The sequence below is a fragment of the Cyclopterus lumpus genome, chromosome 12, assembly GCF_009769545.1.
Source record: "Cyclopterus lumpus isolate fCycLum1 chromosome 12, fCycLum1.pri, whole genome shotgun sequence".
Lineage (NCBI taxonomy): Eukaryota > Metazoa > Chordata > Actinopteri > Perciformes > Cyclopteridae > Cyclopterus > Cyclopterus lumpus.
Genome location: NC_046977.1, coordinates 4,621,811 through 4,634,319, shown reverse-complemented (window position 1 = coordinate 4,634,319; position 12,509 = coordinate 4,621,811). Strand labels below are relative to the sequence as shown.

The following is a 12,509-nucleotide window of genomic DNA, read 5'->3' as shown; positions in this document are numbered from 1 at the left end:
TATTTCCAACCACAGCAACTGATTCTAAATACGAGAAGTGAGCGTTAACCTGCAGCCTCGTGTTCTTTGAGACTACTGACCCCTCCTGGCCTCCGTCCGCCGGTGCAGCCTGACTCTAAAACCCTGTTTAATACATGCAGAACATACTTATATATTTAAACCAAAGAAACACATACAGAAGAATTTTTATTTAGTGTTAATACAATAAATATACAAAACTCAAAACTACTCAACATGCGACTGAAGGTCAAACCAGAGTGCATCTTTAAATCACAGCAATCGTAGCGCGGATAGCCGATAGTCGTACAAAATATACAAACACTATTTATTTTTCCAATAATTTAATTATTTTACATAGTTAAGAGATGCTCACAAATTAATCGTCTTAAGTGTTTCTACCACAAACCATTGTTGATCATGAAAGCACAGCTTAAAAAGCCACATCCCATCTACAGCACGTCACACAGCTCACATTTAACATTTTGTTTTTGTTTTAAAGCAAATCAAGAATAACAGCTAAATACTGCAAGTGCCACTCGGTTTGATTCTTTTGAAGGAACAATCTCATGTTGTTTTGTAGAATAAATGTACTTAGGGATGTACACAGGCACTGGTTCAAATCAAGCCAGTGTGAAATACAAAAGAAAAGGAGAAGTGAGCAGAGAGCAAAACAAGGCATGTTGCAGGAATCTTTAAAGAAGAGAAAAGTCTCCAGGAAGTCGAGAAGGACCCCCGGACCCATAGGAGGACTCTGCCCTGCGCGCAGACTTAAAGGCTCAAAAACCTCCTCTATTTACACTCCTGCACATCAAATACACACAAAGGCTTTAAACGTGAGACGCAACAGAGCGAAGAGATCAGACGCATTCAAACCGCTTTGCAGACATAAAAGGAAACTTTTTTTTATTTAAATGGATAATGTAAATGAAATAGACCTAAAAAAAAAAAAAATCACCTTCAGATTTGATGCACTTGAATTCTGGAGTTCAGAGATAGTCGATCCACAATTGTCAAATGATGAATATGCAAACTATCAGAATACCACATCAACATTACTGGCCCCATTTATTTATATATATATATATATATATATATATATATATATATATATATATATATATATATATATATATTGATTTACAACACATCCAATCACATATCATCTTTTGAAGTGAAGAGAACATCCTGAGTAACTACTGAGGTAAGTCTCCACCAACACAAGCTGGAGACGAGTTACACTTTCCTCTTTAGAAAAGAAAACCACCGATATAAACATGCATCTGTATATCCAGAATATCTCTTTACTGTCTGTCAACAACAGAAAAGGAGGCGTCATGTGAAGACGATGCTGAACGTTAAATATCCTTCCATTTGCACGGATTACAGTGTGCAGACAAAGATTTAAAGTGCAACTTGGCGGCGTACTTTCACAATAGATACGTAGACCGTTATGGGCAAAAGATGTCAAATTCATTTTAAGAACACTGATGAGCTACTTCCAGTCATTTTTCTTTTGTTGCTAAGCAGGTGTAACGTGCGTTAAGACGGCGAACACGTTGTGAGGAAAGGCGCTAAAAAAAAGGAAAAGTCCGTCGGGATTCACCCTCTGGGGGTCATGAATGCATGCACAGGATCTCACGGCGACAACTTCATTATCCGTTTCGATGTCTCGGTGTGAACCCGAGTGGTGCATCGCTGCACATTGAATATCTTTGCAGGAACAATTTTGGAAATGATGCTTCCTCGGATAATGAGGTGTTTGATATACTTTAAACAGATTTTGGGAAGCACCGCTTTAAGATAGTAAGACTACGCGTTTGCTATATATATAAAAAAAAAAAAAAAAAAGGAAAGCAGAAGGCAGAGAACTGGAATGCACAGCATTCATCTTCAGCAAATACATGGTCACTCCACCAGGGGGCAGCAGTGGTACACCATGAACTCATGGAAAGCAGCCAAGCGACCTTTAGCATGTGCATTAACTGATAACTATGGAGTACTACGTGACTTTCATTTGTCCGGTAATTAATTAATCTAAAAAAAAAGAAAAAGGGGAATTAGGCGATTAGGGGAAGGATCGCTGGGGGAGGATTCTTTAGGCGGAAATGCCCAGATGACAATAGGAAGTAAGTTACATTAGAATATGTCTACGGAGGACGGAGCAGACATTTAAAAGGAGGCACACAAGCATCCACACACAAGCACACACCCATACACACAAACACACACACAGAAAATAAAGTAGAGCACGCTGGTCGGGTGGCAGGAGGTCAGTGTGGGTGATGGGAGTCTGTGGCGAGAGCCGCCGCCCTGTTTGAATCCTGTTGAGATCACGTAAACCACTTTGATATCGTCAGAAGGATTTTGGGGTCAGCGGCGGGGGGTGGGCTCTCCATGTGTTCAAACAGGGCAGTTGGCTCAAGTGGAAGCTGGGTGTGAGCAGAAGAGGAGGGAGGGGGGGGGGGGGGACGGAGAAACGGGCGAGCTCTCTGAGCCAATCAGATCTGCTCCTTGAAGCCTCCCTGTGCAGCCCTGGAGGCGGCGGTCGCAGCGGCCGTCTGGACCGTCTTGTTGGACATGACGCCCGTGGCGAACTCCTGCTGGGCCTTCGCGAAGCTGGCCCCGGTGGTCCGGTACATCCCGTGGACCTGAAGAGAACGAGGAGGGAAGAGACGCGTCGCAATTCAGTTCAACTCGACGGAGGCAACTTGAATTTTGTGTGCGTGTGTGTGTGTGTGTGTGTACCTTTTTCAACATGATGAGGGACAGGACGGCCTCTGAGGTAAAGAGGGCAGCGATGAGGATCATTATGATGCCCACTGGGATGCTGCGATTCAGGCCGGTCAAAGCGGAGATCCACCCGCTACAGGAGAGAGAGAGAGAGAGAGAGAGAGAGAGAGAGAGAGAGAGAGAGAGAGAGAGAGAGACATTAAGAGGGTGCAAAACGGAGCAATCAAATGCGTATTAATTCGCAGCTGAAAATAGTCCCCAACAAATACACAATCAAGTCCTGTTTTGAGTAACTGAAAGCCGACGGTACCCAGCTGTTTGAGGGCGTGGTCGCACTAAACATTGGTGCCCTTTCTCACCTGGCGCCCCAACCAGTGATGCCAATGCACTGGAGCACGTAGACGCCAAACTGACAGATGTACACGAAGAAGAACGCAAAAAACCTGAATGAGCTGTCGCTCCTGCAGGAGAGAAGAAGAAAACAGGGTGTAAAAAACAAAACAATAGTGGAGTCTTTTAATTTGTTTAATGCGAGGTTAAAAAAAATAAATAAAAAAAAACACGTTTACCTGAACGCTCCATAAAGCGGTCTGTACCAACAGACGAAAGAACACGGCGTGAAGAGAATGAACCAGAAGATGGACAAGCCGAAGTCCACCCCGCGCCCCGTGTCCACGCAGAACCAGGCCAGGCAGCCCACCATGTTAGCGAGCAGCGTCCCCGTGTGAACTGCACAGCATGTACAGAACAGGGTCTGGATTAGGGATGCACGCCGTCTTCAACGGCAGATTAAAAAGGCTTTCAAATTAAAAACCGGCATCGGACAGAAATGAGCGTTTCCTCCGATGTGACGGGTTGATGAGGCGACGCAGCAGCGGTGACGCGTGGCTCCACCCACGACCCCTCCCAGGGCGGGTTTGGGTTAGCTCATTATAAATGATCACGCGTTTGGGGCGTGCGGGTGAAAGATAAAGTTGCAATCAAAGTGAAATTATTATACAGATATTACGTTGTTTTGCAACTTGTGAAATAAGTCAAATTTGCCTATTTTGTAGGATCGTCAGTGACAGAATCAGCCAACCAAACCAAATGTGTTAAAAGTAAGATGACATTGTCGGTTGTGTTGGAACATGTTGCATAAAGATCATTTTGGCATGTTTTTCATGTAACCTGAGATGAAGCCACTGGGCCTTCACGATATTAGGATGATATCTGTGAATACAGGAGGAGACTTAACGCCTGCAATTATGTGTGAAAAAAAATGTGTGCGTATATCAGTAAGAGTCAAAATAAGTATAAATAATATCCCTGACCTGGATGGAGTCAGAGGCTGTTTCTCAGTGTCCAGTGTCCTGACACTGCTGCACACTGACTCTAAATATTTCAACATGCCGTGCAGGACTGGGAACAGAACACACACACACACACACACAAACACTTCCTTTTATTTAATAATGAATTATTACCACTTGCTCTCGGGGTCCTAACATGTGCCTGCGTGGTTAAAGGCACGTCGAACTAAAGGGGATTTTACATGTCGGTGTGGAATATGACACGAGCCTGCTCGTTGACATACCAGTGAGCGGGGGTGGAGCTCCAGACCCCCCTTTTTACTTGAGATTCTTTGCTTTTATCTGTGGAGAAACTGAACTAGAAGGAGGGAGGGAGAGTGTCCGCCGCTCTAATTCTGCATCTAAAGCAACCTTTTAAGCAATCATCTGACCCAAGACCCTCCACCGGGACACATGACTGCACCACGTAACCCCCCCCCCCCTCCCAGTCATGTGGCCGCTTGAAGCCACTCGTTCCCTGACTCCTAAATGGAAACTGTAATGTCTTTTTAGGTCGTAGGAGGAGGAAAAGTCTTTGCTCTTATTCAGAGGGTTTAATGGGGGTTCAGGGGTAAAAACTAATTCAGTATTTTGATAAACAAAAAAAACTGCTTGGGTTATGTATTTTCTCTATTTAAAATAAATACATAAATAAAAGAGAAAAGCATTATTATTATTATTATTATAATATATATATATATATATATATATATATATATATATACACACACACATATATAAATATATATGTTCATTATTTATATTGATATAATATATTTAAAAAAAATAAATAAATAAATATATATATATATATATATATATATATAAAAGCAATATATACATAGAAATAAATATTTTTTAATAATTATATAAATAATGAACTAGTGTTGTTTAAGATTCTTTGTGGAAATCAAAACCAGCTCTATTTCCTTTAAAAAAAAAAAAAAAAACATGCAAGAAAGAAGTCCTCCGGGTTCTCTACGTTTTACCAATTTGCAATGTTTGACGTCATAATCCTGTTTGCAGTAATTCCAGTTTGAACATTCGCACAGAAACCGAGGCTCATGGGTATAAAATGTCCCTCTCATCCTGGACACGTGGATACATTAGGACTACAAAAGAGTCCCGGAGGCTCAATGCTGATGAATGTGACGACGGTGGAGCTGCAACTAACTGCTCAGCGATTTCTTTTAGACCACAAAATAAAAATCATCGACTGGCCTGAAACTGTGAAATATCTGTATATAATTTCCTGGAACCAACCAAATGATTTCAAATCTAAATAGTTGCCTATTATTTGTCTGACATTACATCACATTCTAATTGATTAATTGTTTCAGCTCAAGTTGATTGTACAGATTATTATTCTTCACTTTATATGTGGGTTAATTCACTGCCGTCACTTCCTTACAATGAAACAGGCGTTCTAAACATTTGCGGTAAGAAACACATGATGCCACTCACACATCCAGAGGTAGTACATGATCTTGACCGTCTTCTGAAACTCGACAGGAATGTCCACTGTGATGTCTTGATAGAAACAGGGGCCCACGGGTAACTTCTCCGGGAGGGGGGGCCAGTTGTTTTGCCTGCCTGAAAACAAACAAAACAACAACAACACAAAAGACAAAAAGAAGCGTGAGTATGTGTTGACCAGTGACGCAGTTACTGCCCAACGTTGTTTCAAATAGAAAGACGTTATATGCACGCGGCTCTGCAGCGGAGATGTTGAGCCGTTTGGCTTTCTGGGTGATAATTTAATATGATTATTTATTGTTTTTTAATAGAATCCCATCATGATGGAATCATATACACACAATGTCATTGTGTGTGTGTATATATATATATATATATATATATATATATATATATATATATATATATATATATATATACACACACACAATGACATTTATATTTATATTTATATTTCTGTATGTATTAAAACAAAAAGATATGTGTTAATTAGTGACATTTAGAAGTGCTGGTCAGCAGAGTTCTAGCCGTTTCCCCTGCGTTCTGCCTTTATGCTAAGCTAAGCTATCTGCCTCTTGCTTCCATCTTCACGTTTACCGTACAGACACGAGTGGTATGATCTTCTCGTCTACGTCACGTGCGCCAGAAAACACACATTGCAGCAGGAAAAGGTCGTTTTGAGCCCGTCAGGATTTAGAAACATCATTTCTCTGATCTGATGTTTGCGTGCTGACCTCCTGAAGCGCTGAGGGACTGCATCTCTCTCTCCCGGCGGTCCAGCTCGGCAGCTTTCCTCTCCAGCTCCTCCTGTCTCCTCAACAGCTCAGCAGCTGCTCCTGACTGGTCCTACACAAACACACACATATACATACATATATACATAAAACAGATGTCAACCATAGACAAGAAGTGTACCTAATTGAAGCCTTGAGTTCGTCGTTTTGGCCGTCGTCATCTTGGTTTTTGCAACCATTGGAAAGAAGTTACCATATCTGGACTGAGGAGGTGGGACGTAGAGACGCTGTATACGGCTCTGGCAGCAACCCGTCAATCCCAAGGTAGCCCCGCCCTAAAGCATACCCTACTTTATGGTCTATTTGACTCTAAATGGACCATTATTTACCAAATTAACATCATGCTGTATTGAAGAAGACTTACAATGAGAGATTGAGACGATAAACTCATGTTGACAATGTTTACTGAGGGAATAAATCAAGAGATAAGTCATTTTCCCATAGACTTCTATGCAACCAGAGGAGTCACCCCCTGATGGCCATTAGAGAGAATGCAGGTTTAAGACACTTCAGCATTGGCTTCACTTTTCAGAACCGGAGGCTGCCGCCTGATATAAACACACTGGTAAAAGTACAGAAGTGTGTGTCGTGTTTTTTTGCTCTGCTCAATTGTAATTCTCAGATTCTACTTTTGGAACAAATCCAATTGTTTACAGGAGGCAGCAACAGCAGCAGCAGGAGCCAAGACTTCACAACAACTTGTTCCTAGGAGCCCGAAGACAAATGAGATGCACGATCACATCACAAGGTATTTCCTTCAGCCGCCTGGGTCTCTCTCGGAGTCGGCATCTCCCTCAGCAGCTACAAAGCCCGAGCACAGACAGCAGAAGATTCCTGCGGAGCTACTTTCCTGTCCACAAACTCAGCATGAAACCAGCTGTTAAGTTTCAGCCTTCGGTGCAGAATCTCTGCTGGCGATGGCAGGACGAAATAATTAGACATGTCGTCGTCGCCCTGCTTGCTTATACAGACATCGAACATCAGCATGGTGACAATGTAAAAAGTGCCACTTCTCAGCCAGCATGAAAGCTAAAGAAAACAAGGCAGTGATTTGTGGCTGTGTGAGGTCCAGGTGCGGGTCAGTAATACCTGCGCCCGACACTGCGAGTAGGACGGAGGCTCCTCCGTGGGTTTCATGATGGCGGGTTGTGTGTTGATGGTGGGCGCCGTGGCCTTGGGCGCCATACCCGGAGGCGTCTACGGAGGAAACGTAAATATGCCGTTGTTACCCAGCTGTGTGACGCGGCAAAATGAGTTACTTTTCTCAAAATGGTGAGTGTCTCTAGTGACATAAACAGTTAAAATACAAATAGAGAAAAACACACGGTTTGACTCCAGCTGGCAATTACTTGATTAATGATGCTAACATAAGGTTTAGTAGAGGATTTTATTCAAGTATGAAAGAAAAGGAAAGCCAAGTTAATGTTCCGAGCTTTTGTATATTTATGAACACAGCTAACTTTAATCAAACTGTATGGAGGTATTTTCTTTGTAATTAAACACTTGATTTATTTAGTGTTATTACCAAATATAGTTACAAAACTCTGTGCGTGTGATTCCTACTGCATTATGATATTTAGGAGTGATTTACTTATTTATCATTTTACACAATCTTTAATTAAAAGTGACCTAAATCAATCCTCTGAATCCTGTTGATTTTGTTTAAATCCATTTGATGTTTGAACTGGTTGTGTGTCAAGAGTGGAAGTACTCACTGGTTTGGCATCTGTGAAGGGATTGTACTCCTCCATCCCTGGAGGAGCAGCCTGGCGTACTTGTGTCACTGATGGATCCTGAGAAAACAAGGACACTTTCAATAAACTGTAAAAGAAAAGCTTCAATAAAAAATAAAAAGTAGTATTCTACTCAAATGTTCGGAGTAATTTTGGGGACGAGAACTGGTCTTCAAAACGTTGATCCTTGTGTTTTTACCAAGGACAGCAGTGGAAATGTTTACAGAGTAAAACAGCTCTATGTGAGCGTAAAAACCCTCCATTATTCTGTCAGATGACGGCCAAACAACCCTCTTTATTCAAAATGCAACAGGCCTATAATTCAATACTGGCAAAGACGAGATGATTCCAATAATTTTCACGGGAAGACATCTATAAATAACCAAGTACACGAGTTTCAGAAGTGGGGGGGGGGGGGGGGGGGGGGAACGCTTCTGGCCGCTGAAGACAGAAATAAACAAAGAGAGACTTTATGTGTTTTTCTAGGGCCCCAAAAAAACCTGCGGAACCACTTCCCGATGCTTTTAGGCTCATTCTCGATTTGCAAGACAAGCTACATACAAACGACGTAGTTTACAAAGGCTTGTGAAAGACGTTTCTTTTACTACGCAACGTGTAAAACACACAAAGTGGATTAATGAATGACGGCGAGACATTCGGGGGAAAAAACCCACATTGTTCAGCCTCTTTCATCAGCGTGACACATGAGCGCAACTGTGTTTACTTATGGGGTGTTTTCCACAATCCGCCACTGCAAACTTTAAAAGTACATAGTTTAGCATCTCCAGCCTCGATTTGCAATTAAAATTCCTGCAGGCATCAGTTAAGCAAAAATATCACACATTTCTTTTTTTTTTTTTTAATCTCAAGCTTACCATCAGCTGTCAGTCACACACAAGTTTCATTCAAATTGATGCTCAAGATTAACATCCAATCTGCGTTTTCCTGCAGTGCTATCCCTTATCCTGTCTCAGTGCAGTCCTCTCGCTGACTTACGTTTCTGCTGCCCAACACGCACACACGCACACACACACACACACGCATGCATGCGCACGCACACACACGCGCTGCAACATGTCACCAGACCGGGGTAATGAATATTTTAGAGTATGTTGTGATTAAAGTTTAATGCTGCCCTATTGCAAAGCCAAACAAACGCATGCATCTTCACCAAGATTTCATCTTAAAATCTACAGTTACAAAAAGGTGAAAAATGTAAAAAGATCCACCTGTTGCCCCCCGTCTGCCTGTTTGAAAGCTAATTTCATGTTTATGGATTTCCTGTCACCTAATAAAAAAAAAAAAGGCACAAATCCGTGTTGCTGAAACTAAAACAGATATTGTGTTGCATTATCAGGTGCAGACGTCCCACTAGCTGGTGACCTATAATCCAACACAATACTGTGTGTGATGGTGAAGCTACAATGTGCAACACACACTGCTGGGTCAGCAGGAGGGAAACATTAAGCTGCTAATACGACACAATGCTTCGTTATAGGAGCCATTAATTACGTCTGTTTGTATTTGCAGCCTACATCAAGTGGACAACGGGTAACAGTTTTAAGTTAGTGTGGCAGGTGAAACGTATGGGGTACAGGTGCAAGAGGCCGTCTAATCAAGCATGGGTGACGGGGAAGATCACACACTCAAAAACAAGGTATTTTCCTACACCTAGCAGAGTGGCTAATTGCTGGATAGGAAAGCAGCTACAATGCTTTGTTTTTTTAATTAATTGACATGGGAGCTTAATTTCTCTATTAATTAGCCTCCAACCAGAGAAACAGGCCAAAACAGAGTGAACTAGAAACGCACACATGGTGCAACAGATACGCTCTCATTTTAATCTATGCAGCCGCTCTGTGTCGCTAAAGCGTGCTTAGCTACCATGCTACACAGTGACTGTTTTGCTGACAGTTTAAATCCCTGCAACCACGAGAACTCCTTGGACAAACAATCATAAAAGAACACACAAAATATATTGGGCGGACCCATCGTGGACAGACACACACACACACACACACACACACACACACGCACACACACGCACACACACACACACATGACCGTATACATAATCTCCTTGCGAAGATGACAATCGGATGCACGACTGACTGGGAGTGATGAAATTTAGCAGGAAAGACGCTAGAGGGGATCCTAGTGCCACATGTCGCCATGACGGCACCATATGACTTCATGAAGTATTGAAGATAGCTCAGAGAAGGGAACAAAGCTTAATTTCTCCTCAGGCAACAACAGAAAGAAAGTGTGATCCAATAAATGGCAGAAAAATGGCAGAGCAGCAGGGGTTCACTAGTCATGTCAGTATGTTAATGACGCTCCATGAATAATTCACTTTCCGTGCGTCTGTACGGTCGTCATTATCTTTCACCGTCACACACACACTCTAAATGAGGAAGATGGTGGAGACTTTTTAAGTTTCTGTGAAACATTACAGCCTCTAAAAAAGGGAGAGATCATTTACTGTAGCCACGTTCTCATTCACAGGAATACATGTGCCATAGTCTTTAAGCCATTTTATACTAATTCAATCCAAAGAAAATTAATTGGTTGACCCTCCGACTATTATTTTTTGCATATAGAATGCCAGTTGTGACATTACAAATGTTTTTCTTTTATTTTTACAACATCTATATAAAAGGAATACCTTGTTCTGTTTGGTAATGTGGACAATCTTTATACAATTTATGAAGTGCACTGACATTCATTTTGACATGTTTATCTAAAATAATAGGGCTGCAACCAATTATTATGTATATTCTTAATCTTCTTATTAATTTATTGTTTTACCAGAGCATTAACATTGGGAAAAAAGAGGAAAATTCCCATCACAGTATCCTGGAGGACAAGGCACTGTCCTGTTTTTGTCTGACCAACAGTCCCCAAAAATCCCTGAATACTCAATTTACTATCACATAACACCAAAAAATATCATATTCTAACATTTGAAAACATGGAATGATCAAATGTTGTATTAGTAAATTATCTTTTTTTACATTGACAAATCTTTGCAGCACTGCTTTTATTTTGACACGTCTCAGATATGATATAAAGCCATAAATTATCCATGACTAATGAACTATGATGAAAAAGATAATTAGCTGATGCCCTCATGCCCATGTTTAATACACGTGACATGATGAGGACACAGAGAGGGAAAGATCATTGCAGGCTAACAGAAGGAGGAAGTCACTGTAAGGCAAGAGGGCACATGACCAGATGCATGTTTTCACCATAACAAGACACCGTTAGAAGGAATAAATAAAGAAAGCTAACAGCATAATGAAGGCATTTATTTCTGTTATGGAGAGATACATGACCGAAATTACTGTTTTAAATTGTGTCTATGCCAGAATCATCCCTTATACACATGCATGACACCTTTAAAATGGGGTATTAAAGGGGATTGTTTGAAGACAGGCGTAGAGTTAAAACTTCAAGTCCCGAATAGCATAAAAGGGTTTTCACGACAGGGTTTAGATGAAACACCGTTGGCCAGCACACACGTCAAGCTAGCTAGCTTAACACTCCCTGGTACCTGTGCGCGTTACGTCACAGCAGAGCGAGACATACTGTAACTAAAGCCCACCAATTAGCAACAATACGTGTCCCACCCGGCTTGGCTGAGTGACATCGTTATTAACGTGAAATAACGCTCGCGCTAATGCCGCTGACGTAGCTAGCTAACGTTACCTGAAACGGGTGGTTGAGCTCCGGTTCCGCGAACGGGTTGCTGTCGAAATCGGACATTCTCTCCCGGTGACTTTCCGTTGAAATGTGTCTCGAAACCCACCCAAATTGTTATTAAAAAATATATATATATTACGAGCAAAATTAGAGCTAGGTTAGCTACTTTCACACTCTACTACCTTAAAAAAAAAAAAAGGACAACCCAGAGGTAGACGTTAGATAGATGACACTCTGACGGTCGCAGGTGAAGTCTAGTGTTGACTGTTCCCAGAGATAAGACCGGGATTGGTCGCGAGCAGCGGGTCACGTGCAACGAAGGGACAGGCGGAAGTACAGATACGTCACCTATTTTTTATTATTATTATTTATGAATTTATTAATGTGTTTGTTTATTTTTCTAAAACGTCACGCCCTAGATACACCAACGGTGAAATAAATACATAAGAAATAAATACTTAAGTAAAATAATTTTTCTTTTTATTTTACTACTATTAATGCTATAACTTTAATTACTTTGTGGAGAGACGATTTATAATCCCACATATAATCGTATTTTTTAAAATGATTATTTATGATGTTTTATTGTAGATTAAGAGTTGTTGCATTCTGACCACTTTTGGCACTTTAAGTATGTTTTGATGCAAATATTTATTTATTTTTTACTTCTTACTTACTAACAGGCAAAAGCAGCGTTTTTAGTTGTTTACGTAAACAACGTAAGACGAGTACGCAAATTC

The 12,509-nt window shown here is 41.3% G+C and overlaps 1 protein-coding gene across 1 annotated transcript; it reads right to left on the bottom strand.

The window, feature by feature from the left end:
* Positions 1–324: 324 nt before the first annotated feature.
* Positions 325–12,072, bottom strand: LOC117740312 (secretory carrier-associated membrane protein 1-like). Its single transcript, XM_034546640.1, has 9 exons — positions 11,776–12,072; positions 8,047–8,124; positions 7,421–7,528; positions 6,272–6,383; positions 5,526–5,654; positions 3,300–3,459; positions 3,090–3,191; positions 2,746–2,863; positions 325–2,648 (listed from the first exon to the last, which is right to left on the bottom strand). Exons 1-9 carry the CDS (start codon positions 11,830–11,832, stop codon positions 2,499–2,501), a joined length of 1,014 nt encoding a protein of 337 aa, XP_034402531.1. The 5' UTR covers positions 11,833–12,072; the 3' UTR covers positions 325–2,498.
* Positions 12,073–12,509: the final 437 nt, after the last annotated feature.